At 51.9% G+C, this 27,747-nt stretch overlaps 2 protein-coding genes across 2 annotated transcripts; one reads left to right on the plus strand and one right to left on the minus strand.

Annotated features, from left to right (window-relative positions):
• CTRL (chymotrypsin like) lies at nucleotides 1–1,880 on the plus strand. The gene is given in 8 exon segments (XM_057710819.1): nucleotides 1–10; nucleotides 125–338; nucleotides 428–508; nucleotides 630–710; nucleotides 875–1,056; nucleotides 1,142–1,275; nucleotides 1,363–1,458; nucleotides 1,460–1,880. Coding segments are annotated over 8 exon segments (864 nt in total). The 3' UTR covers nucleotides 1,526–1,880.
• PSKH1 (protein serine kinase H1) lies at nucleotides 1,785–27,747 on the minus strand. Its single transcript, XM_057711770.1, has 3 exons — nucleotides 27,618–27,747; nucleotides 15,982–17,008; nucleotides 1,785–4,069 (listed from the first exon to the last, which is right to left on the minus strand). The coding sequence occupies exons 2-3, from the start codon at nucleotides 16,936–16,938 to the stop codon at nucleotides 3,752–3,754; spliced, it is 1,275 nt and encodes a 424-aa protein (XP_057567753.1). The 5' UTR covers nucleotides 16,939–17,008; nucleotides 27,618–27,747; the 3' UTR covers nucleotides 1,785–3,751.

Consider the following 27,747-nt stretch of genomic DNA (forward strand, 5'->3'; position numbering starts at 1 on the left):
ATGGTGGGGCGTAGGTTGGAGAGATGTGGGAGAATGGACAGAACTTGGGGGCTGACTGGATGGGGGCAACTGAGATAGCTATAGAGGCCCAGAGGTGCTCAGGGTGAGAAGAGATAGTGATGAGCCCTCTTGATTTGGACCCCTCTAGGGGGCACAGCCCAGGGCGCACCCAGGAAGAGGAGAGGAGAGGTGGGCTGGGATGTGGGAAGCAGGTCCTCACCAGCCCAGTGGCCAGGCTGTGCCGTTCCTGCCATCAAACCAGCGCTGAGCTTCAGCCAGAGGACTGTCAATGGGGAGAACGCAGTGCCGGGCTCCGGGCCCTGGCAGGTGTCCTTGCAGGTACCTGCACGCTGGGGGTGGGGCAGGGCCTCAGGTGTCTCATGCCTGGTTGTAGGCTGGGCCCACCCCCACTTCTGACCCGACCCCGGGACAGCAATGGCTTCCACTTCTGTGCTGCTTCCCTCATCCGCCGGTCCTGGGTGGTCACTGCTGCCCACTGCAGTGTCGTGTGAGTGCCTCCCCTCTGCCTGCCCCCCGCGCAGCCCCCTCACCCCCAGCTCCTTGCCCTGGAGGTCCCTCTCTCGTCACTCTGCCCTCCCTGTGGCTGCCCGACCCCTCTCTCACTGCAGCCCTGGCCGCCACTTTGTCATCCTGGGCGAGTATGACCGATCATCCAGTGCAGGGCCTTTGCAGCTTCTCTCCATCTCAGCGGTGAGTGCCTGGGCCGCAGATGGGGAAGGAAGCGTGGGCAGTGTAGGTGTGTGGGCTCTGGGGGTTAGGAATTCAGAGCCTGCCCTGCCCCAGCCCCTCGGCACCCATAACCCTGGGAGCCTGTGCCCATCCCCATCCTACATGGTCCCTTCCTGGCTCCATGGGCCATCGCACACCCTTCCTGGAACCCCGCCACCATGAACAATGATCTGACGCTACTGAAGCTCGCCTCCCCAGCCCTGTACACAACACACATCTCACCAGTTTGCCTGGCTTCGTCAAATGAGGTGCTGCCTGAAGGCCTCAAGTGTGTCACCACTGGCTGGGGCCACCTCAGTGGGGTGGGTAGGAACTTGGCCCAAAAATCTGGGTGGGAGGGCAAGGCGGGGACAAGTCATCTGGGGCCTAACCACCCACTCCTGGCCCACAGGCCCTGTGACTCCAGCACTCCTGCAGCATGTGGTTTTGCCCCTGGTCACTGTGAGCCAGTGCCAGCAGGACTGGGGCTCACACATCACCAACTCCACGATCTGTGCAGCGGCCTCAGGGGCCTTCTCGTGCCAGGTGAGCACTGGCACCCTGTCCTGTCCGTTGCACTTTCCTATGGCACTCCCACCCCCCACGCTGACTTCTTCCCTCTCCTTCCATCAGGGTGACTCCGGAGGCCCACTTGTCTGCCAGAAGGCAAACACGTGGGTGCTCACTGGAATCGTCTCTTGGGGCACCAGTGACTGCAACGTGTGCGTGGCCTGCCATATACACTTGGGTTAGCAAGTTCTGCACCTGGATCAGTGAGGTCACAGCCTACAACTGAGCCCACCACAGGCCCTCTCGCCATCTCAGTGCAATCAAGACCCCAGGCTCTGCCCTCTTGTGTATTCCTGTTTTCCTGGTTCAGGGAAAAGGAGAGGCTCTTGGGGGTCCCACTCCCCAAGTGGACTTTGTCTTCTGGCCCAGCAGGTGTTGAGGAGTCAGGATCCTCCTAGACTCGCCATGACCGGGCTGGGCTGCAACCCGCATCCCCCCGCTCCTGGGCAACCCCTTAGTCCACAGCAAGGAGACTGGGCTGTCGGAATGAATAGGCAGCTCTCCCTGGGGAAGGCAGCCTGTTTATTGAGTACAGAGGATACATTTACAAACTGAGTACACAAAATAAATAACTGCACATTCTCCATCCACAGTCCATGGCATAAAGGCCCAAGTCTCTAAACTTCCTCTGTCCTACCCTTAGGACCAGGCCCATCCTGGCCAAAAGAGGAAATAAATCCCCAGAGGCACTTGAGGAAGTGGGAGGAATTCTGAGGCCATGGGGCTTGGGCTTTCTACTACCTTGTGCTAGGAGAACTGGAGACAGAAGGAGGGTGTGTACAAGGCACAGCTGACTTGGCCCAAAATGATCTCTTTTGGCTTGGTTTCCCACTGGAGGTGACATGCAAAAAGAGGGCCTAGCCCAAGGGAACCCACTGGGAGGAACTGAGAGCCAAACCCTCCCTGCTGGCAGGGCACCTGCAGTCCAGCTAAGGCTAAAGCTGGACACTGGCTCCTTCCCACCCACTGAAAGCAGCTGTGGAGGGAGAGGGCTTGGGTTCCAGCCCCGTTTGTGGCGGTAGGGAGGTACCATGACTGACAGGGGGATGGTCTGGCTCAGACCTCTGGGAAAGCAGCCACCCAATCCCACCCACCTCTCACAGGGGCTCCCTCCAGATGGGAGATTCAGCAGGGCCCAGAATGGAAGGGTAATGCTGTGAAAAGAAGCAGGGACACACTGGACCAAGCAAGGCCACCGTGAGAAGGCCAGTGCCCCAGGCACTCAGGGTTCAGAGGCAGGTCACACAGTATGGCTAAGTTCCAGGGGGAGCTGCACAGAAGCTCAGCAGAAGGGGAGAGAGCTGAACAGCCCGGGGACCCTCCCTCAACGCAGCAGCTCCTTCCTTCCCACTTCCTCTTGGAGGATAAAGGGAGAGCGGGTGGTCATTCCTAGGCTGCCCATACTCGTGCCAGACACTAGATGGCGCCTGCATGCAGCTGCAGAGGAGGGAAAGGCAGCGCCTGAAGGGAGAGGCAACAACTGGCAGTACCAAGGGTGGAGACAACGCTGACACTGCAATCCTGATGGGGTTCTCCCTCAGACGCCCCTGCCTGCCCTTTGCTTTGGCCCAGGTGCCCCCATCCCCCAGGTAGCAGCAGTGGGGCTCCTTTTAACCCCGCACAGTTGGGAAGGAGGCACCTGGGGAACAGAATGGGTATCCAAAAGGGAGAGGGAGGTGATAGGCTCTGCAAAGAAGGCACCGAGAGCAGTAGGCTGATGGGCAGGAACTCTCATAGTCAGAGAGAGGCTAGAGCCTGGAGCAAGCCTGCTACCAACATGGCCACAGTCCGGAGGGCCAAGGACCATTCCATGGTCCTACCACCAGAGATCCCCGCAAGTCCTGGGGCCAGGAGGGGTTCCGGGGGCACCATGAAGGAAGACAGATCTTGGCTGCGAGGTGGGGGCTGTTTAGACTTCGCCAGGGGCTGAGAGTCCAGCCAAGGCACAAGCTGTGTGCCTAGCTGGGCCTCTCACTGGAGCATAAATGAGGATCCAGATGCGACGGAATGTGGGGGGTGGGGCAGGCTTGGTAGAGAAAAGGGGGGGTTCAAGAAGCCACTGTCCCAAAGAGTCCTGGGACCACAGGACACCCTCCACCTGGCACCGCATGCCCCTTTGGTCTGGGGAAGAGCCAAGAGGTGAGGAGACTGAAGGCCAGGTCCTGTCCTTCCCCCGATACACACCAGAGCAGCTGTCTACCAAAATGAGCATCAGTGCCACACAGGCTCCCCGTTCAGGGGGTTCCCAGGCCCCAGGGCTCCCTCCACTCTGTCGCACCAGGCTCAGGCCCAGGGTGGAGATGGGGGCTGCTGAAGGCACAGAGAGGGGTCTGGGGCCATTCACTCACTACTGACCGTATGGGCCTATCTCTAGAGAGGGCGCTGGGCCCAGACGGCACAGCAGCGTGTGGCCGGCTGGGGCCAGGCCACGTCTGCTCCCCAGCCTGGCGGCTCAGCCATTGTACTGCTGCTGGTAGCGCAGGTTGAGCTCCCGCAGCTCCCGCTCCCGCACTCGGCGAGACTTGCTGGAGCGGGTAGAGCGGCTGGAACGCGTGGACTGGGCAGATTTGGTGCTCTGGCAGCGCGAGGAGGCGCGTTTGAGGAGGTTCTGGGAGATGGAGCGGTGCAGATTCTTCATAGATGAAGAGGCTGCCATGCTCACCACCCACGGATGCCTCAGGGCCTGCAGGGCAGTCATCCGGGCGCCGGGGTCCACCGTCAGCAGGCGGTCAATGAAGTCCTTGGCCAGGTTGGACACACTGGGCCAGGGCTAGAAGCCAAGGACAAGCATTAGAGCAAGCACACTCAACACTCCACATCCCAATGATGTCACCTACACAGCACTCAGACCTGTCCAGTAGCCCTGCACTCTCCCGCTAGAGAGAGTCCTCCCAGGTAGAGCACTCCACACCTCCCCTTCCCAGTGCTGGCCCAGGCCGCTCAGCAGAGGCTGCTCTCTGGGTGACAAGGAGTGTGACAGGAGGAGAGGGATCCACCCCCTCCCTGGGGAGCAAACCTCTAAGGTGCTCTGGACTCAAAGCCTGGTTCAGGGAGGTGGTCCCTGTCAAGACCACCCAACCTACCCCAGGACCACCATAACTCAGGGGAGGTTAATGAGAATGACCCAACTTTCCGCCATATCTTGAGCCAGACTTACGCTCCCATCCCTGGACGTCCACACCAGGCCACTTCCTAGTCCTTACAGAGAGGGCCCCCTCCCTCCAACTGAAAAAGTGGCCAAAATAACCACTGCATTCTCTGCATCAGCCTCAGCCTCTCAGCCATGGGGAGAAAAGGAAACAATTCGATTGTCTGAACTGTATAAACAACTGGATTTCTCCATCTGCTGGGAGGGCAGGGGGATCCTGGGAGCCCAGCAGGGATCAGGACCCTTCTCAGAGGCACTTCTCATGTCTGCATGACTTCTCTAAGCCACACAGGGGCTCCCTGCAAGGCCCTGTGCCAGCCTCATTTTAGTACATTCTTTCCTCAGCACAAAGCCTGCTCTGCTCCATGCACCCACGGCTGCCTCATCTCAGCCACACACCGAGCAGCCATCTGTCTCAGGGCCTCCGCCTGCACGAGTTGTCTTCACCTGGCCGAATCCTCAGGCTCTCAGGGGAAAAGACACTTGCTCACACGCCCTCTCTTAGCCCCCAGTGCTAAGTGATTATTCCAGCAATTTCAAGCTTATTGTTCCCATTAGACCATATCTAGTTAGTCACCAGTGCCTGGTGCTGGGCACACAGGAGGCACTCAGCAGACAGCCGCTCAGTGAGTAAACGACCCACGGATGGCACCTGATGGGTGCCCTCTCCTGCAGCTGCTACCAGGACGTGGGGCTCAGATGCCCGAGCCCTCGAGTTACTCTGCTGAAGGAGGGCAGAGGCAGCACTGCTCTGGGTCCTGCGTCTCCTGGGAGCACTCTGGCATGGGCTCTGACACCCTCCAAAGGGTGGGTGTCTAGGGCTTTTGCTGAGCCTGCTCCAGGCAGCTTGGATGGGATCCCAGGGGTACTATCACCCTCCTTCCTGCTGGTGGGAGGTCTGCTTGTCCTACCCCATAGTGCCCTTCACCTTGAGAAGCCCCTGAACACACTCTCCAAGGGGCTCAGAGAAGTCTGAGAGCCCACATCTGGGGCAGCTGCATGCCCACTCAGCAGACACACACTATCGCTACCCCCAGTCTGGCTTCCTTGACCTCCAACTCTCCCCCATGCCTTCCCCACTGATGCTGAGGTACCGCGCGCAGGGGTGGGGCGGGGCAGGAAACCAGGAAAAGGCTCCTCTAGAGCCCTGAAGAGGGGGTGGGGCTACTTGTAGTTATCCGTACTTACCCACTGGAAGGCAAATCTCAGCTTTTACTGAGCTGAACTAGAAGAAAGTGACAGAAAGCCCAGATTTCTAAATAGCCCACAGAACAGGGTCCTCCTCACCAATGGGCCAGCTCCTAGGAATTCCTGGGGGGCTACTGGCCTCCAGGAGGAGGGCAGTTAAGGCCCCCAAATCCCATGCTGTCGGAAAGCAGTGAGGGAGAGCAGGGAGCAACAGCCCTCCCATGCAGGCAGCCTGGTCCACATTTCCCTGCAGGCCTGTGTAGCTCAGGGCTCAGATACTGAGGCTGACAGTAGCTTTGGGCTCTCAGTTCAAGAAAGCCCCGTGGCTTGCTGCTGCTGCCACGTGAACACAAAGAGCCATTGTGAGGGGCCAGCCACACACCATGAGTGACACACTGCGGCCCCTGTCACTCGTCTGAGAGATGGAAAGACGCAAGCATAATGGGGCCACTGATGGACAAAGCAAACCTAGAGCTAGAACATGCTGGGTCATGGGAATACCTGTGCTTGTGCTGCCCTGTGGCTTTTATGGTCTCCAAGAAAAGGAGAAATCACTGGGAAACACCCTGAAGCTCAGCCTGGCCTGTTGGTGGGACAGCTCCAAGACAGAGCTGGCAGCCCAGGCTAGCCAAACAGGGCTGGGACACAGATTCTGCCCCTGGCCCTTGGTCCAGTCAAGCCAGAAGAGGGGCAACTCCTCTGCAACTGACAGAATAAACAGTGGCGAAGCTGGACTCACAAGTCAGGAACCTGAACGTGGATGGATCGGAGGCATCCCCACTTCATATCCGCCCCCAGCAAAACCAAGGTCCCCTGCAGCTCCAAACCAGTCCAGTGCAGTCTCAGATGGGCCTCTCACCAGACCCGCACTGTGGGCTTAAGCGTCTCCATCTCCAGAGGGACACAGGCTCACACCAGGTGTCAACCCCTGCTGCTTGTCGCCTTACCGACAAAGCGAGCTGCACTGATCTGCCCCTCCTCCTCCCCCAGGCGCTCGCCTCTCCAATCACCCGTGCAAAGGCAGCCGTGTGAGGAATGCCAACGGGCTCATTAGCCTGAGGGCCAGCCCACCTCTCTGTCAGGCCCCAACTCTCCCATCTTTGAAGAGCTGTGAGCAGCTGGGCCAGGTGGGTCCCCTAAGGCAGTGTGACTCGAGCTGTCCTGACAAGGGAGCCAGGCCGCGCAATGGCACCCAGCCCAACCCTCACACACTGAGGGACCTGCAGTGGGAAGTCGAACAGGCCAAACGCGGGAAGGGGGTCCTCAAGCCAGCCCGCTGACAGTGGGGCAGGAGCTTATGTTAACTCCCAGATGAGTGGCTCCTTGGAGCCCTGCTGAGGTCTCCAACAGGGCTCACAAAGGAAAAGCAAGGCCTTCCACGCTCACCCACGGCCACATTTCTGGCCAAGTCCAATGCAGCACCTCCTAAGAAAGTGGTCAGCACATGGAGACCAACCCCACCTGCTTCCCCAGCATGCTTGGGCCTCTGGAAACATGTGAGTGTGTCTGGCAGCCTCTGACTGACTGGCCGGGTAACATTCTGTTCCTCATGTGTAGCCAAGTGAAAAAAAGAAAAATGGGCATGAGATGGGACTTCCCTGGTGGTCCAGTGGTTAGGACTCCACTCTTCCACTGCAGGGGGTACGGGTTGGATACCTGGTCAGGGAACTAAGATCCCACATGCCGCGTGGCACAGCAAAAAAAAAAAAAAAAAAAAAAAAGAAAGAAAGAAAAAGAAAAATGGTAAAATGTCACGCCCTTCAGTTTCCACAGCTCTAACTGCCGGCTGTGGGCAAAGGACAGAATTCTTGCCTCAGTATACTTGGGGCCAGATCAGGGACACACATGGGCCTCAGGTGGGTGGCAGAAGGGACAGGCCCCAGGTACCACCTGGCCAGTCTCCCAGAGGCTTCCACCCATTTCTGGGCTGGCAAAGAGCATGAGGCATGAAAGGGAATATCAAAATGTCAGTTGGCCTTGCCTCCAGACCCTCAGGTCCGAGTGTGCAGAGGACAGCTGCGACACTCGGGGTGGCGGCCCGCACCCTCCCGGCCAGCAGCCCGTCGCTCATGAGCTGTGTGGGCGAGGGGTCCTGCACCAGGAGGAGGACGAGAGGCTGTAGGAGGAAGCACATCACCTCCACCCTGCTTCTGACCATCGAGCTGACCACCATCCTCCCTGCCCTGCAATCCCCAGAGTTCCTGCAGCTCGGATTCCTACTCCTGATGCTGTAACAGCAGAGCAGCCAGCAGGGCAGAGGAAGGCCCTCTCCGATGAGCACTCCCTTACCAGCCTCCCCCTCGTCACTGGCCTGCTTCTGTGGGACCAGTCACTCCTGCTGACACTCAGCAGCAGAATGCAGAACATTACCCAAGCTACTACCATGGTCCTGCCTTGAGCCCAAGGGCTAAGGGAACAAGGGCTGGAACTACCTCTCTGGCCTAGACTGCAGAGGGAGGAGGAAGCTGCTTCCTTCTAGCAGCAAACCCAGCTCACAGGGCTTACCCTAGATTCCCTCTGGTAAACAGCTCTGACTGTTCTCAAGGAAGGGGAGAAAAAGGCCTAGTGTCTCTTTGGGATGGCATATGGGTGACAGATGCAAGTGGTGGGCTGGAAGCCCAGTGACCTGCATTCTAGGTCTACCTTCTCTGCTGACCATGGAGAAATCACAGCCTCCTCACTTTTAATATGAAGGAGCTGAAAGCAATGAATTCTGTCTCTTCCAGTTTATAAAGTCCTGGGTTCTAAGAGGATGGCTCCTCATCTTTTCTCCTCACTTGGCTACATGTGAGGAACAGAAGCAGAGCGTCCAACGTTGAAGCTGACTTGATGTCTTGACCTTTATGGGTTCTCTTCCAGGCCATGATGACTCTGGGGAAGGTTCCCTGGCAGAGAAAGAAGACCCAGCAAAGAACTGCTAGGGGAAGAAGGGAGCAAAGAAGCCTGGGCTTTGCTCCCATGATCCAGTTCTTCCCTCAGCTTTGTCTCAAGATGTGTTTTCAGACCCAGCATTCCCACCCGCAAAGGCCTCCTTCCCGTACTGACGTGGGCCTCCATGAAAGCAGAGAAAAGGGTACAGAGGAAATTCTGGGAAATGGAGCTTCAGGTTTACTCAGGAGAGCAGAACTGTTAGTGTGACAAGAACAGCTCACTCTGATGCTGACCATGAGGAAAAGTGTTCTGAAAAAATCAGCAGAACTAGACACTGTGGGGTGGTAGAGCCAGCATCTCCTCCTCTGGTCAAGACACTCACCATTCTGTGCCTGGGCTTCCAGACCAGACAGAACTCCCCATGCCGGGATCACGCCAGGGGTGGGGTGGGGGGCCTGAGCAGCAGAAAAGAGAAACGTGCTGAGGGAGAGAGCCCGACAGGAGACAAAGGAGGAAGGTGATAGAGTTTTACAAAGAGGCAGAGAATCTCGAAGATAAAAATGAAATGAGAAAAGGCATGAAAACGTAAAGGATGGTAAAGCTGCATTCTCAAACTTGAGATGAATAACAAAATGAAATCTTGCACTCCCACCTGTCCCTGCCCAGAGTCCGCAAAGTGAAGGACAGGGACAGGAAGGAGACAGGGTGCAACTCAAGAGTGAGGAAGGATGCTGTGTGCCTACTTTCAATTGAGTAATGTCTGATTTTAACAGTGTCCTGGAACAGCCCTAGAAGTTTCTGGATTTCAGAGCCAGCTGCATAATGGTCTCTTCTGTCTCCACTCAAGGGTTCTGCTGAAGTGAGGTGATTTCCAGGGCCTAGCCTGGCCTTTTTTTTTTTTTTTTAAACTTCCATTCTAATTTCTGAGGCAGCTTGGATCCCTGGTGGCTATTAGCATGTCACCCATACTGTGGCGCCTGTCCCCAGAGGTCTGTGTCCCTGGAACCCTAGGTACAAAGGACCCGGCTCAGGGCAGGCACTTGGTTTACATGGGCTGTCAGGATGAGTAAAGAGACGAAGGTGACTCAGCCTTCTGCTCCAGGCTGTGCAGGCCATGCTGGAGTGAAGCTCAGGTCTGGGCACCACACTGGCACTGGGAGACAGAGACCTACGGGTAAGGAGAGGCTGGACCGGCATGGCTGTGGGAAGTGGTTGGATCAGGTCCCCTTTAACCACCTCAGTGGAGGCAGGCGGAGGATGAGTGTGGGAGGTCAGACGCAGATTTAAAGAGGTCAGAATGTGGGAGAAACTACAGCCCCAGCAGCTCCCAGAGGAACTCAAGGGCCTAGAAGCAACAGGGCCTGTGAAAGGGCAGAGCTATCCAGGGGGAGACAGACAATGGGAAGAGCGGGAGAGGGAGGGGACGGATGGGGCACCAGAAGCCGCTGTGAACACGACCCACAATATACCCCTTTGTTGGAGGAGCCCTCAGCAGGGGGTGTGAAACAGCAGTAATGAAAGGACCTTGCGGTAATGAGATGCCGTAGGTGGTCAGAGCAAGGCGTTTTGGCAAAAATGCTACATGCAACAATGTGGGGAGAGGGGCATCTGTTTGTGCCACCGCAAGAGGTGAGTGTGTAACCAGGGCAACAACAGCAGAGGGATGCCAAGAGGATGGGGCTCCAGGGAGCCAAGTGGTAGCCCAGGGGTGGCACGTGAACCCCCATCCACACTGGCCATGGGAACATGAGGCAATTAAAGGCAACCAGCAGAATCCAAGCACGAGCCCGGAAATATGCCATCTGCTTCCATGCATTCCGCTTTGCTGCCCACACACATCTAGTCTCCAGCTCTCCCATGTCACCAGGCAGTCCTCCCCATGGTTCTGGGGCAAGGTCCTATTCCTGCTCACCGGGCCGCTCCCTGTCAGAGCAGATGGAGCAGGCCGCGTGAGCAGCCCCCACAGGCGCTGGCCCCCTTCACCTGGAGAGCACCAGGACACACCACATGCTCTGCACCTCATTTTATCTTCAACATGCCATGGTAGAGGAGCAAGTGTGAGAGTCACTTTAAGAAATGGCAAAGCGCTGGGATGGGAATGTAAATGTCTGTCTCTGGGCACTCATTCTAGTGCAGGGCTAGCAGAACTACCACATGGGGACTTCCCCGGTGGTGCAGTGGTTGAGAACCTGCCTGCCAATGCAGGGGACGTGGGTTTGATCCCTGATCCAGGAAGATCTCACATGCCACAGAGCAACTAAGCCTGCGTACCACAATTACTGAGCCCACGTGCTACAACTACTGAAGTCCACGTGCCTAGAGCCTGTGCTCCAAGAGAAGCCACTGCAATGAGAAGCCCATGCACCCGCTTGTGGCAACTAGAGAAAGCCCGCGCACAGCAACAAAAGACCCAACACAGCCAAAAAAACAAAAAACAAAAAACTACCACATGGTGTGACTCACAACCCCTGAGCAAGTGCCCCTTAGCCCAAGGGATGGTCAGCCTGCGGCCCAGAGATCTACCCCTGGAAAGCCACCTCCCACCAACACGATCCCCTGGAAGTGGCAGATCGGCCCTGCAGGTGGGCTTCCTCTCCCACCAGGATTCTGTCCCCTGCCTGGCAGCACTCAGTCTTCTGAACAAGGCTCTGTGAGAACCTTTGCTCAAGCCCACCTGTTCCTGTTGCAGTCACCCGGGCTCGCCCACAGCTCAGAGACTGCCCAAGCAGAGGAGGGTGACAATTAAAAGTTGCTAAACGTGGCAGACAGCAAAGCTGCTGATGGCATCCCTCTGTCATCAGTCCCACAAGAGCCTCTTCATCCATCCTGCCTCTAGGAATAGAAATCCTGACAAAAGCAATGACATTAGGCCCACAACGTTGCATTTTGTGTCAAGTGAATCACAGAATCTCCAAGTTGGCGGGACCATAACAGTCCTCTAGTACGGTCTACAGATGGTGACTCACCTTCTGTGTCACTCCTTCAGAAGCAACTACTCCAGGCCTCCTGGGGCCTCCCATGACAGGAAGCTCCCTCTCTCAAGGTGACTCTCTGTGTCCTCAAACTGCTCTCATACTCACACAGGCCTTCCTCACACCTGGCCAACATATGTCTCCCTATTACTTCCAGCATGACCCTAGTTTGGCCCTCTCCACTCCAGCACCTCCAGTCGATGGATAAAAATTCAGATTTCTCCTCTCAAAATCACCTGTCACAGCCTTCTCCTTCCCAGAACTCTCTTCCTCTTCCAAGATTCCTGCGTTTGCTTCTAAGCAGGTCTCAACAACCCTCTAAGTGCATCTCCAGCAGGCTCTCCACCTCTTCCTGGAATCCAGCCCCAGAAGAGAACACTCCCAGCCAGCAGGAGCAGCCTTGTCTGCCTGACAGTCACTTCTGCATCCTTGCCCAGGGCATCACCAGCAACCACTGGTGCTTCCCTCAAGGGAAGCAGGAGAAGGTATTAGGAGCGTATGTACTGATACACATGCTGTCCTCAAGAACCTTCCAGGCCAGGGAGGGAAGAGATGTCCACAGATGACAGCCTGGGAGAGTGCTGAAACAAAGACTCCCGCAACATGCTGAGGCATGTGTGTCAGGGAAAGTAGACTGTGGGCATGGGAAGGCCAAGCACTCCGAAGCCAAGATGGCCTGGACTCAAATCCCAGGCCTGCCACCCTCTGGAGACCCTGGACAAGCTACTTAACCTCACTAGGCTCAGTTTACTCATCTGTAAAATGAGGGGATTACACCCACTGGCAAGATTATTGTGGAGACTGGACATGTTGGGTGTAGAACCCTGAGACCTGTGCCTGGTACTCAGTAAGCTACACAATGGCAATGGCTGGCATTATTCTTAACGCAAGCAATCTCTGAATTGGATAACTGAGAGCCGGTCAGATTTCTTAGGCTGACACTGGGAACAGAGAGAAAATCCTGAGCAAAAGCTCCTTCACTAAAGGAGCAAACATCTCAGGCCTATGGTGTGTAGGGATGGGGTGGAGCGTGGGGCCAGGGCTGGGGTCTAGAGTGTCCAGAGTGTCAGCACTGTGGGGCAGGTGCTGAAGGAGCCCCACTTGTGGGCTTCCCTCCACTGCTGGGCCCCATGTGGGGATATCAAAGCAGGACTGCATATTCTCCAGGTCAGAGGGCAGCTTGGGGTCCTTTCTCAATCCGCCTCGTAAGATGACGCTCCTCCTGCAAAGCTGCACGAGGGCTCTGCCCCCCAACTCCTCCTCTTCCTAAACTATGGCTCACATGTGCTACGTGGAGCCCACTCCCTAGAATGCCCAATCTGCCTCAAACATCCCGCGGCCACCAGACTCCCCCATTCCAAACTGGGATTATTCCAAAAGCCCTCCGTCTTCCTCCAGCTAGTCTCCCACAACAATTCCTGTTGTATTTCCCCTTCACTATCAAGAACCCAGAGGGCTCCCTCCCACCTAATGTATGGAATCTCCGAATAATCCCTGGCACTACAGAGCTCCCAGCAACAAACACCAGGCCTGGCCCAGCCTCATCAACCTCTGCTCTATTACTCCCAATCTCCTGTTTATTGTGGAGCACAGTCAGCAATGTCCCCTTCTCTGAGCTTCCTCCTCCTCAAAGCCCACCTCCTGAAGGAAGTCCTCTGTTCAAGTCCACAGAAACCACTGAGCCTGATAGAGGGCTGCATGGACAGAGCCCTTGGGAAACAAGCACACCAGATAGGGTGTGGTATACACGAGAAACCACTATAAGGGGGCAGGATGCCTATCAGAAAGGTACCAAATGCCATGGGACTTACTGTCAGGTGAGGAACGTATACCTCCAAGTCTTGCTGAGCTCAGAGTGGGCAGTCCTTTATTTGCACAAGAAGCTAGATGGAAACCCCCTCCTCATGCTCTGAGACAGGGCCTTGCTCACTCAGAATGCCTTCATAAGGGCACATGACCATCACACAGTAGAAGACAGATGGCTGGGTGAGGAATGGGGGCAGAGCCCAGTCCTAAGAAGGGGGGCCAGTCCAGCTACCTGACCTGAGCCCCATGGCCCATGTTTCAGACTGCCCAGGCCTGTGCTGGCATGTGCCTGCCAACACAGCTTCATTCTGTGCCATTTCCTATTCCTAGTCCTTTCTCCTGCACAATCTCAAGCTTCATGGGGATGTGGAACAGGACTTCATGCCTCTCTGCATCTTCCCCAGTGCACTTGCAGGTAGGCAATGACAAGCAAAACAGAAAGATGCCTGGTCTCCAGCCAGAGAGCCTGATCTAATGATAAGGCCTCCTTCCCCAGGAAATACCCCAAACTCCTCCCAACCCAGAGCTCTCTGCAGATGGTGGGGGAGTCTCCTTTTGGGATCAGCCAAGCTCCTGGTAACAGACAGGTGCCATCAGTGCTGGGCAGGGATTTGAATCTGGGACTGGGAACTGATGTTTTCAGCTTCAGATGAAAGGCAGTGGGGGCCAAAGGTCAGGCAGTGCCCCACACACACCAGGAGCCCTAGACTCATGCCACATGATTCCAGCAGAGCAGGAAGCAGAGTCTTAGGACCCATCTGTGGCCACAACAGGAGCAGGAAGCCTGAGTTCATTCCCCACCCCATTCATTTGTGATTCTCTCACCCTCAGATAATCAATAGCCAGTTAGCAAGACTCTGCATGCTCCCATTAGATAAACTGCTTGATCAACAATTGCCAGAATCAGGAACTCTCGGGCAAACCTACAGACTTCTGGAAAGAATCTTTCCTTTGTCAGCAACTTGTGGGAAACCTCCCTCCCTCCTGCAGCTAAAGCTGCACCACATACAGCTCCAAGGGCAAGCCAGGCAGGGCCCTGGCACAACACTGACTCTGTGAGGTGGATTCTGGGTCTTCTGACCTGTGATGAAACCCGGTCCAGAGGGTGAGCAGAGTGGTGTCCACTGTGACCACCCCATCACAGCCTGAGTTTCCCAGCCAGTCGGCATTCGTTTTGTTGAATCCATTTGAGGCAAGGAAGAAAACGTGAAAAACTTTAGGGGAGAGCTGGAGAATGTCCCAGTTTCTCCTTCACCTGTGGTCAGCACAGAGCTGGCCTGAAGAAGGCTTCCCTCCCTTCCTCACACCACCCTGAAGAACAACACCTGGGGACCCCCCCTAGGGAAGGCCAGCCCCCATGCTCACAGAAGGGAAGTCCTTGACAGATCCCACAACCATGTCCTGAAGCTGACAAGGAAGATGATGGAGAAGAGCACCTCAGTGCTGCACGCACTTTGCCTTCATGAGGCTTTGCAGCAACTCCTGTAGGAAATGCTGCTCTGGGCCAATTGGTTGAGGCCAGGGAGGGCCCAGTCCAACATTCCTGGGAGGAAAGCTGGGGTGCAGAAAGGAGCTGGTCCCAGAGCTCCCTCCCCTCTCTACGGGGAGTTCAGGAGGATGGACAGCAGCGCAGGCCTGAGAGGAACACTGTGGGGAGCACCCCGCAGAAGGCACTTGGGGAGGGGCCCTCACTGCCTTGGCAGAAAGAATCCTGTCATCCTGCAAAGCTTACCTCACCTCCCACATAAAGCCATCATGCATTTTTTTCTTCAAACCTCCCCAAGCACACTCTATCCAGCTTGCTGTGCTCACCTTTTCCTGTGGTGAGCCTTGTTTCCTAGCAGGTCAGCATCCTGCCTAAGGACCAACCAGTTCTTACCCTTTCTGCACCTCCCTTTGGCTGCCAGCAGTGCTGAACCCTAACAGATCTCTTCAGGCATCAGGACTATCAGTGGATCCAAAGACACAAACTGATGGCCTGCTGTCTGAATTAGGCCCGGGTTAAGCACAAGCTCCTGCTTAAATATGTGAAGCAGCGGTTCCTTTCAACAGGACACCATCACTAGCTTGCCCGAGTTCTCTGAAGCAATTACTGTGGCTGCCCTGCCCTGCTTCCTCTCAGCCCACCTCTGGGTTCACCTGCAGTGCTCATGTGCATACTGACAGCTTCCCATGGCCAGTGCCTGTATCTCTCTGCTTCTTTGCCTGAGGACTTTCTCCACTACTAGCTGGCATTCAGAACAGCCCGGAAGTGCCAGGGATTTAAAGCCCCGCAAAGAAATTCTCGACTTATATAAAAGTCAGTGGATTAAAACCCACCCCCTTTCCTGCCCCACAGTGGAATGATTCTGAGCACATTCCACATGACTATTCACAGGGTCCCCAGTGGAACCGTGTTCCAATGGCCCACAGTGGCAGTCCAGTCCACTCCCTTTCTGCCTCACTTTCCCCACCCTTCACTCGTGCTTACTGGAATCATATCCCAATTAAACTATCTGCTCCCAAGTCCTTGTCTCAGGGCTCACTTTTGGGGGAATCTGAACTAAGATACTCTACTAGTCTCACTTTACCATTTTTACATCATCTGCCTGGCCCCACGAACATGGCCCCGAGAGCACGTCCCCCCTGATCAAGGGCTGCAGGATAGGAACTTACCCACCCAGGGGCCTCCCAACATCCCCGAGACAGAAGACTCACCTCCCCCGAGTAACTGTACTTGCCCCTGAGGATCTGCCGGTACAGTCGGGTGCGGTTGTCATCCTCAAAGGGCATGGTGCCACTCAGCAGGATGTAGGCGATGACGCCCAGTGCCCACATGTCCACTGAGTTGGTGTAAGGCTTGCGGACCAGGACCTCAGGGGCGATGTACTCGGGCGTGCCGCAGGTGGTCTTCATCAGGCAGTCGTCGCCCTTCTTGCGGGCACTGGCCAGGCCAAAGTCAGTGATGATGATCTTGGAGTCCGTGCCTGGGTGGTAGTAGAGCAGGTTCTCAGGCTTGAGGTCTCGGTGTGTGATGCCCAGTGCGTGCAGATACCGGACACCATCCAGTACCATCTGCAGCACCCGAGTGGCGTCACGCTCAGTGAAAGAACCCTTAGCGATGATGCGGTCAAAGAGCTCTCCACCAGTGGCCAGCTCCATCACCATGTACACGCGCTCCTGTGTCTCAAACACCTCCACCAGCTGGATGATGTTGGCGTGGCGCACCCGGCGCAGCACACGCAGCTCCGACTCACATACCTCCCGCCCCTCCCGGTACTTGGTCTCAATCATCTTAATGGCATATGGCTGCCGGGTTGCCCGGTGCTCCACACGTACCACTCGGCTGAAGCTGCCTCGCCCAATCAGGGCTTTGATGTCATACTTGGCCGTCACACGCGGGTCGAACTTGGCCCTGTACTTAGCCACCCTGGCCCTCCGTGGTGGTTCTGAGGGAGGCTCTGTGTGGCCGGTAGTGGGGACACCAGGGCAGGGGTTTGCACCCTGACTGGCTGCTGTGGACCCAGCTTTGAGAGGGCCAACACTGTCCACCTCTGTAATGAAGTGCTTGTACACATCGCTTTTAGTGCCACTGAAGGGCTCCACCTTCTTGACCAGATCCAGCTGGACATCCTTGGGCGGCTCGGGAAGGACCTTGCTTGTCCCACAGCCCATCACGGACACGGGGGCATCCTCTCTAGCGAGGCTGGCAGAACCTGCTCTGCAGGCAGTGCCCCGTCTACACCTACACAGACAGAAGAAATGGAACTCAGCATAGTCAGGGACACTTCTGGAGGGATCCTAGCCATCCTCCTTACCCCCTACCCCAGCCCCTGAATAAACCTAGCCGGAAGACCTGACTTTAGTATGGTTCCCTGGAAGAGAGAATGGCTTTGGCCCCTGAGTGCTTGAAGCCCAGATGCCATGGAGGATCTAGAAAAAAGACTGGGTCTGAGTTCCATGGTCTTGATATACATCTCCCTGGGTCTAATTTTCATGCTGCTCTTCAACTCTGAAGAGGGGCAGGAACAAGCACCAGGCTCAGCTGTCACTGCCTTCACCCTCCTCCCTACTCTCCCTGGGTCCCTTATAGTTGAAGTCCTATGTTTTTTAAAGGTTAAAATCACTCCTCTTATTACTCTGACTCATCTTTTCTGAAACGGGGGTGTGGAGTGTTGGAGGCCCTTTCTCCAACACTATCACCCACCAGGGTGTAGGAAGCCGCTTCCCCAAGGCCTCCTCCCTCATGGATATCTGCCTGGCCCTCTAGGCCTCCTGCAGGGATCGATCCCCCCCCCGCCCCACTGCAACAACCAACCACTACTCACTGCCCTGGGTCTCTGCCCTAACCTCACTCTTCCCTGGATGTCTCCCACTACTTTGCTAATCTTCTCCCTGGCAATTTAGTTCCAGGTCTCTCACCTTCCCAGTTTGCCACACAGATGGGTAAAATGCCAAACAAGTCCTAGAATTGGCTAAAATCAATTCCGGTGAAGTAGGGACCATAAGCCTTAGCAGACTGCCAATAGGTAGTCACCAAACTAGCCTGGGTTTCATTTAAGAGGCAGAGGGGGACTCGAGCTCAGAAAGGACACTAACAACTTCATCCAGCTGAGACTCAGGCTATGGATCGGGGCACTCTGCTTTCATGCGATGAGGATCCAGGAGCCTTCCCCATTTGTTTCGCAGACAAAGATGTTCCAACTATTAATACCTTGTGGCTGGTGGGGCCCTGGACAAGTTAAGTGCTGAAGTACTGCTTTCCAGAGGTCACTTCTATCCTGGCTGCCCTTCTCTAAGTCTATCTGAGGGCCCCAGGGGTGAAAGAAAAGAGCTGAGAATTTCCTATTAATTAGGACGTACAGAATTGGGGACAAAATGATCAACTCAGATCAAGTGTTTACTGAACATTTACTAGGGATACAGGAATGAGTAAGACATCCAATGCAGGTATATTTTAACATACCCAAAACAGGCAAAACGTGGTCAATAAATTCACAGTCTAAATGAAGAGCAAAACATCAAAACAGGTAATCCCAATATAACAACAGTGTCAGGCTTGAGAAACAATAGTAGGTACATGGAGAATGACGTGGGGTTAGGGAAAGCTTCCTGGAGGAGGCAACCCCCAAGCTGAATGTGAAGTAAGAATGAGGCAGGTGAGGAAAAGTGGGAATGTTGATTCAGGCAGAGAGAATAACACACTCAAAGGCCCAGAGGCCAGAGCAGCACCCTGTGCCTGGGAATGCACAGTCTGGCAGTGCGAAGACAGGACTGGGGCTGAAGTGTTGGACACTCAGGAGGAACCAGGTTGTGGAGAACAGCGCAAGTTATGGGGAGGAGCCAGGACCTTCCTAGGAGGTGACAGGAAGCTCTTTACAAGGAGAGGCGATTCTCTGTTTAGAAAGAAGTATAAGGCTGAACTGGAGGAGGGTCAAGGTGGACTGAAAGGGCCAGTGAGGAGGATGGCAGCCCAGACAGTGGGATGGAATGAAGAGAGGTCAGCAGGAGAACTGACAGGGACTGGAGGCTGGACACAGGGGCGAAAGGGAGGAGAGGCAGCACTCCAGTCCCTCACTCTGGCTCCTGGGCAGAAGGTCAGCAGTCCAGCAGGAGGGACAGGTTTGGGAAGCAGTGGGAAGAGTTCAGTTCTGGATGTGTTGCACTGGGGTGGCTGGATGCAGAATCTAATGGTTGAAAAAAGCTGGTCAATCAAGGGGGGAAGGGGAGGGGTAATAAATTGGGAGACTGGGATTGACATACACACTACTATATATAAAATAGATTACTAATAAGAACCTACTGTATAGGGACTTCCCTGGTGGTGCAGTGGTTAAAAATCCGCCTGCCAACGCTGGGGACACAGGTTCGATCCCTGGTCCAGGAAGATCCCACATGCCTCGGAGCAACTAAGCCGTGCACCACAACTACTGAGCCTGCGCCCTAGAGCCCGAGAGACACAACTACTGAAGCTGATGCACCTAGAGCCTGTGCTCCGCAACAAGAAAAGCCACCACAATGAAAAGCCTTGTGTACAGCAACGAAGAGTAGCTCTCCCGGCTCTCCGCAACTAGAGAAAGCCCACGTGCAGCAATGAAGACCCAACACAGACAAAAATAAACACACAAATAAATAATAAATAAATCATAACAAAAAAAACCCCTACTGTACAGCACAGGGAACCCTACTCAATACACTGTAATGACCTATATGGGAACAGAATCTAAAAAAGAGTGGATATATGTATACGTATAACTGATTCACTTTGCTGTACAGCAGAAACTAACACAACATTGTAAATCAACTATACTCCAATAAAAGTTAATTAAAAAAAGAAAAGAAAAGAGCTGGTCAGGCTCAGAGATTCCATGGCTGCCCAGAGGCGACACCAACCCCCACTCCTAACCCCTTTCAAAGCCAGCAAAAGATCCCATGAAAGGCAGCAGAGAGAGACCCAGGGAGGTTTTGCTGGGGCACCATGAGGGTCACAGAGAACTCACACAGAGGCCCTGAGTGAGGGTCTGAATTCAAGATGGTGACAACTGACCAATGTGGCCAACTCTCCCAAAGAACAAGTTCATCTCTGAAACATACACAAGACCTTGATTACCAATCCATCAGATAAAAAGAAAAGATTAAGGGCTTAGGTTTTAATCAGAATGTCAATATGATTCTCAGCAGAATGAGATTTATCTTTCCTCACATAAGAGGAAAAGATTCCTCAACCAACACAAGGCTCTTCAAGATTTGCTGCAGTTCTCACTCAAATGCCCAGGAGATCCCATATAGCAGCTTAGGAAAGCATGTTTAAACAAAGGCATTTAGAAACAAGGTTCTTTTTCACAGAGGCCAAAGATTAGAACTGTGGACTTTAGAATTTTGCAGACTCATCTCTTCCTTCAGGGAAAATACAAGACTTAATACAGTAAAGGGGTGCAGCTCAGGAAAAAAAATAGCTCTTGGGCCAGGATTCCTGAAGCAGAACACAGGCCCTGATCCCCAAGACCACACTACATAGATTAATTTTTATTGGAGTACAGCGTATAGATGCAGTGTGAGCAATATCTACCACCATTCAGAGAGAAGACAAACTGCATGGGTGACCCAGCACAGCTACTCAGATGTCCCTTCTTGCTGGTGAGGAGATAAGAAACCTAGATCCACAAAATAAGTAACTGTCTCCAGGTAAAACCACTGGCTCTTTTTGTTTAGATGTGCATACCTAGTCTGGCCCTGAAGAAAAAAACTAAGGTTTACAAAAGATAAGGCCTGACTTTTCCGTTTAAACAAACAAAGTCTAAGCAAGGACCTCAGGTTAGCAGTAAGAAAGACAAGGATTTTCCCTCTCTGACCTTCCTTCTTCCCCTCTGGGACGCAGTTTCTCTCACATTTGTTCCCATTAGAAACTCTTCAAAGATAGGCTAATGCTGGTACTCCACCTTCCCAACTACAGATAGAGAATGGAGGAAAGAGGGTGCCAGCTCTGAGCGGGAGGGGAACCTGCTGATGACCTCCCAGTGATCACAGCTGCTCCACACTCCAACCACATCTGTTACATTCTCTTTCCACACTGGTTAGGTGAAAAGGCAAACATAGCGACAAGGGAAGCGGCTGGCAAAATTCTTTCTGGGAAGAAGGGCAAAATGTTTTCCTGTCCTCAGCTTTCATGTATGTGCCCCAAGCAGAAGGACCAAGGTGTGGGTGAATGAGGAAAGCCTCAGGAAGCAACTTCCCATGAAGGTCACACTATGCCAGCTCTCACAGGTCACTATCCCACCTCATAACACCAATCCTAACACATTTTACAAAGTATTGAACTCTCTGGTGTCAGCCTCCACACCATCAACTCTGAGCCTGATCCAAAGCACTCCTCAAAGAAAGTAAGCCTGTTGGACAGAGTGCAGCAATAGGCGTGAGCATTCAGCACTACCGCCTTCAATAACATTTTACAGAAATGACAGGCCAAAAGGTAGAAATCTGTCCAAAGCCACTCAGATAGTGATGGCCAAGACTGAACCAAAATCTGGTTCTCCATCCAGAGCTCCTTCCGCCAAACCAGAAAGACTTCAGAAGTGCCTAGGGGCCCAGCCGAGCTCAGACTCACCAGGTCAAGGCCTCAATCCTTCCTCATACCACTCAGCTGGTGAATCAATGAATCTTTACTGAGGATCTTTTCTGAAGGGCATGTCTTCGGAAACCTCCATTCCAGAAACAACCTGGGTTACGCTGCTCGCTGCTATACACAGATTACTTTTGATCACTAGAGTTGTCAGCCTCTTGAGAGAAGGGGCCACTTCTCAGGTTTCTAGAACTCTCTGGCCCCCAACAAAGTGCTGAGCTCAGAGCAGCCATTCAATGTCTGTTAACACTGAGTGAAAGGTGGTCCGGTTCTCAGGTTTCTTTTTGCTACAGGGCAAAAATCCCAGAACCTCAGAAATTTTCAAGTGGCAGGAAGTGGCCAGATTGGTGGTTAAACCACAGCCATGCTCTTCGGGTGCCTGTATAAATGTCCTTAACAACAAAGGAAGCCGCAGTTGTAGGGTCTGTTTGGGTCTTACAGATTGTTATCTGACTTCCAAAGCTGTGGGGGGAGCAGGGGACAGGGGTGAATTCTGAAATAATTTTTCTGGCCTCAGAAGTCTGTGGATGTCTCCCAGGCAGGCACCCAGCTCTCTCCAGTAACACCTCCTAAGATTGTTCTCCATGGCAAAGCTTCACAACCTTTCGCCTGCAAAGATCTCTATATTCTGCTCCCATGTTTTGAAAGACTGTCTATCAAAATGAAGTAGGCAGTAATCTCTCAGGAAACTCAGAAATAAGTAACTGCTAAACAGCACTTCTAACCATCATGAGGCAAGCAGGGACAGCAGACAAAGAAGTCTGTCACTTTAGATAAAAAACCCTGACCCTCACATCATACACAAAAATAAACTCAAAATGGCTTAAAGACTTAAATATAAAACAAGACACCATAAAACTCCTAAAAGAGAACACAGGCAAAACATTCTTCAGCATAAATCGTACCAATGTTTTCTTAGATCAGTCTCCCAAGGCAACAGAAATAAAATCAAAAATAAATTGGAGGGCTTCCTAGGTGGCTCAGTGGTTAAGAATCTGCCTGCCAATGCAGAGGTCATGGGTTCGATCCCAGCTCCAGGAAGATCCCACATGCCACCAAGCAACTAAGCCCGTGTGCCAAAAAAAATAAATAAAAATAAATAAATTGGACCTAATCAAACTTATAAGCTTTGGCACAGCAAAGGAAATCATAAACAAAACGAAAAGACTACCTATGGAACGGGAGAAAATATTTGCAAATAATGGCACCAATGAGGGCTTAATTTCCAAAAGTTACAAACAGCTCCTACAATTCAATAACAAAAAAGCAATCCAATCGAAAAATGGGCTGAAGACCTAAATAGACATTTCTCCAAAGAAGACATACAGGTGGCCAATAGGCACATGAAAAGATGCTCATCATTGCTAATTATTAGAAAAATGTAAATCAAAACAACAGTCAGAATGGTCATCATTAAAAAGTTGACAAATAAATGCTGGAGAGGTGTAGAGAAAAGGGAAACTCTTACACTGTTGGTAGGAATGGCAAATTGGTGCAGCCACTATGGAAACAGTAAGGTATCTCAAAAAAATAAAAACAGAGTTGCCATATGATCCAGCAATCCCACTCCTGGGCGTATACCCAGACAAAACTATAATTCAAAAAGATACCTGCACCCCTAGGTTCATAGCAGCACTATTTACAACAGCCAAGACATGGAAACAACCTAAACGTCCATCGACAAGATGAATGGAAAAAGAAGATGTGGGGGTGTGTGTGTGTGTGTGTGTGTGTGTGTGTGTGTGTGTGTGATGGAATATTACTCAGCCATTAAAAAGAATGAAATGCCATCTGCAGCAACATGGATGGACCTAGAAATTATCATACTAAGCAAAGAAAGTCAGACAAAGCAAATACCATATGATATCACTTACATGTGGAATCTAAAATATGACACAAATGAACATATCTATGAAACAAAAACAGACTCACAAATATAGAGAACAGACTTACAGTTGCCAAGGGTAGGGTTGGGTAAGGTAGGGAGGGAAGGATTAGGAGTTTGGGATTACCAGATGCAAACTATTATATATAGGATGGATAAAGAACGAGGTCCTACTGTATAGCACAGGGAACTATATTCAATATCCTGTGATAAACCATAATGGAAAAGAATATGAAAAAGAATATATATGTGTAACTGAGTCACTTTGCTGTACAACAGAAATTAAACACATTGTAAATCAACTATACTTCAATAAAAAAAATCTAAACAAACAAACAAAAACCCTGAACAAGGACCTCTGCAACCTCAGAGGGAACCACACAATTCTGCTTTCTAAAACAGGGAAACTGACATGAGACCCAGCAATTTCATTTTCAGAAATAATTCTACAAAACCACTTCCACAAGAATGCAAAGATATATTTGTAAAAGAAAGCTCATGGAAACATTCTTTATAATAATGAAAAAATGGAAACAGCCCAAATATTCATCAGTAAGGAGATGATTATATAAGCTAAGATATATTCATATAATGGAATGCTCTGCAGCTGTTGAAATGAGTGAGGTAAATCCATATATACTGACAAAGAAAGAAAGATACCAGTCAGTGTGACTGAGTGGCCTTGTGCTGGGATCCATATCTGTGATAGACCAAGTAGTTTAAAATAGTATGTGAAGGGACTTCTCCAGTGGTCCAGTGGTTAAACTCTACATTTCCACTGCAGGGGACAGGGGTTCGATCCCCGGTTGGGGAAGTCCTGCATGCCGTGTAGTGCAGCCAAAAAAATAATAATACTAATGAACGTATGTGAAGCATATGTCCAATGAGGAATTTTTTAAAGGGGGGAAAAATATCCTGGAAAGGTAGAAGAGAAACTGTTGACAGTGATTGCCTCTAGGGTGTGGGAATGTAGGGGGAACCGGTAGAAGGAAGGATGGGAGACTCTTATTTCTTACATTACATACTTCTGTGCTACTGCTATATTTTAAAGCCATCACCACATACTATATTTTTAAAGTTAAGAAATATATATTGTAAAAACAAAAAAAAAAATATATATATATATAGTAGAAATGTATAGACTAGTATATGCATAAGGAGAAAAGCTGGGGGAATATACACTAAATTATTACCAGTGTAAACCAAATTATTTTAAAAAATGATTAGTGTTTGTGCCTGAAGACAGTTCATTATTCACTTCCATAATGTTTTAACTTTCAACATTATTTCATGACAAGAATTGTTACGACTTATTTTTGGAATATAGTAACTCAGGACCCCACTTCTTAAGGACTCTAGCTATGCACCACTGCTCTACATGGTAATAACTGGTAAACAGAGACTCCTGCTTTAGGGCTGAGAGAAGGAGAGAAGTTCAACAGTTTGTCGTATCCTCCTCATTTTATCCGACCCCCAACTCCATCTGAGACATCCCACCCACTGCCCATCCCATCATCAGAAATACAGCCTCTGGCAAAGTACCTGGGGTTCTCCTTCCAAAATCCCAAAGTTCAACCCACAAATATTTACTGAGCTCCTGCTGTGGGCCAGGAACTCTGCCAGGGGCTGTGACAGACAAAAAGAAGGCAGTTATAATCTCTGCTCTCAAGGAACTTACAGCCCAGATGGTTCCACACTCAGAGTCCCCTGATCCATTACTCTTATGATGCCCTGTGAGGCCACTTAAAGGCTGGCAGCCTGGAAGGGATCCCTCTGCGATAATTTTACTATAGCAAATGAAAACAGCACATTTTTCTACTTTAGCATCACATGGGATGTCATGGCAACAGAGGGCTGTAACAAGAATTAGCTCAGTGATGACCTAGCCAACACAAACTGGCTTAATACTTACTGAGTAAGATTCTTGGAAGAAAAGAAAGTTCAAGTAAATAAGTCTCTCTCCAGCTCTCAACAAGCAGAATTGTTTCCTTTTTTCTAGGGCTGTACTTCTCAAATTTTTCTGTGTACCCTGGGTCAATGGAAACAGCTGTTCTCAACTATCTCAAAGCCTAAGGGTCAATACTTTGGCACACCTACAGCCAATTCACATCATACAGTTAGGAAGCACTGAAAAGCATCAAAGTTGCCCAAATAACATGCTCACACTTACCAAAGTCTCGCTCACTTAACTATGAACTTGCAAGTGACAGAGAACCCCAGTATCTAGTTCAGATTTCACAGACACTGGTATCTTCTGGGGTGTTCCATTCCAAGTAAGGTTCAGTTTTAGCCCAGTGGAAGAGGCCAACAGGTTTCCTGAAACCTGCACTTTCTTCAGCTCATTTATACAACTTAACAGGAACTGCAATTAGACCTGGAACATACTTATTCAGCAAACCTGCCCTCCAGTGAGTCAGCAATCCAAATCTTTTCTAGGGGAATAGCCAGCTGCAACTGCTATTAGAGTAGAAGCACAGTTTTGTCAGAAGAGCCTTGCCTGATAACCAGAAATTACCTCAAGGAAATCACATAACATAAGGTAGCTTTCTACACAAGGCTCAGTCTGAAGAGCAAACAAGCTTACTAAGATGAGATTCCCTACTGACAAGGGATGAACTCTGGGAAGAACAGTCATTAGTAATAACAGTGGCTTCCATTTCCTGAATTCCAACTGTGCTAAGCGTCTTATATGCACTCTTACTCCTCTCTGCAACCACATAAAGTAGGCATGATTCTTCCTATTATGGCATGAGCAAACTAGGACTCAAAGAACCTCAAGATCTCATGAAAGTCAAGAACTGAATCTAAGTCTTTCTTACTCCAAACCGCATACTTCTAACCACTAAATCATCCTGTCTCCCCAAGATATGGGCAATGAGACTGCAACAGGAGTTGTATGCCACAAGGCACAGATAGCCCTTCCCACTGGACAGACACAACAGTTTCCTGGAGTAATGACAAAGATCTTCAACCAAGGAGCACAGAAAAGTCACCTGGGTGGGGGGGGGGGTTAAAAAAAAAATACAGATTCCTACCAGATTCCAGATATTCTGCATCAAAATCTCAGAGAATGAGACTCTTGAATTTGTATTTTGAAAAACCACTCCAGGAGGTTTTAGACCATCAAGGTTGACAAGGCTGCACCACCTACCACATGTGCACGTACAAATGTACAAACAGGACATACATATTTACTGCACTCATCTCAGGTCCTGGCCCCTGATCAGTAGTACAGCGGAATCTGTATCCATTCTTAAATCGGCAACCTATCACAGTTGACTCAGCTCCTACTTTATGACACGCACAGAGCCAGACACTGAGATGCAGATAGAAGACACAATCCCCAGGACAAACATCAGGTGACACAACACGATAAACTCCAACAGCTGTCACATGAATTGAAGTACAGAGCAATCAATGGTTACAAGTGAAGGGAGGCTTTTCCAAGGAAATTAAATCTAAGGTGGATTTTAAAGGACAGATGTAAATTTTCCATACTGGTGGGTGGGGGTTGGGGTGGGGGGGAAAGAGAGTATTATAAAGTGAAAAAATTGCATATCTAAAGCAAAAGGGTATTAAAACACTGAGCTAAGGGCAAATTCACATATCCCCAACAGACTATGTAAACAGGAGACAGAAGTGCCCAGGTCTTGACTTTGGGGTTATGCTTCTACCAGATTATGAAGAGCCCTGGACGCCTTGTTATGAAGCTTGGCTTTTATCCTGTAGGTACCAAGGAACCAGTTTTAGGCAATAAAGGACTTATTCAGGTTTTCAATTGGGAATTATCACTTCACAGCTTCAAGGCGAGGGAGTGCTCGTGGAGGAGCTAAGCTTCTCCTTATAAAAGCAGAGGAATAACTGGCTTGCAAAGCAGGCAAGGCAAGCCGGCTGTGATTTTCCGCAGCCTCAACAAGGAAGCGGCTAGCTGCCCCCCGACCCTGGCGTTCAGTCGTAAAGAAGGAAGTGTGGAGTAGGTGCCAGACACGAGAAGGCAGTGAGGACAACCAGGTTAGTTCACCCTGACCGATGCCGACTGGTTGAACAGCAGGCAGGAGAGCTGACCACGTCCATCTGGCCCTTGCGGCCTCAGGGACGGGCTACCCAGCGCAGGAGCATGTTTCAAGGTCAGTCAAGCCTCGGACACCGGGGACCCCAAGCAGCCATCGCCTGGCCTGCTCCCCAGTCCCGTAGGCCCCGGAGCAGCGGGCACAGGCCGAGGGCTTCGGGAACTGGCCGAGGGCTCCGGGCTGGGTAGGGACGGGCCCAGTGCTCAAGGAAGCGACCGTGACTGCAGCTCGTCAGCCCCTCCCGCCCATGGGGCCGTCGCCCTGGGCCAGGCCGCCTCACCTCGCGTGGGCGGCGGGCTCTTCGGCGTCTGGGCCACCGTGCCGACCCTCCCCGGGCCGCGGGCACAGCCACAGCCGCCGCCGCCGCCGCCATCCTCAGGCGTCAGCGTCGTGGCGTCATCACAGCGCGC

The sequence above is a fragment of the Hippopotamus amphibius genome, chromosome 16 (assembly GCF_030028045.1).
Source record: "Hippopotamus amphibius kiboko isolate mHipAmp2 chromosome 16, mHipAmp2.hap2, whole genome shotgun sequence".
In the NCBI taxonomy this organism is placed as follows: domain Eukaryota; kingdom Metazoa; phylum Chordata; class Mammalia; order Artiodactyla; family Hippopotamidae; genus Hippopotamus; species Hippopotamus amphibius.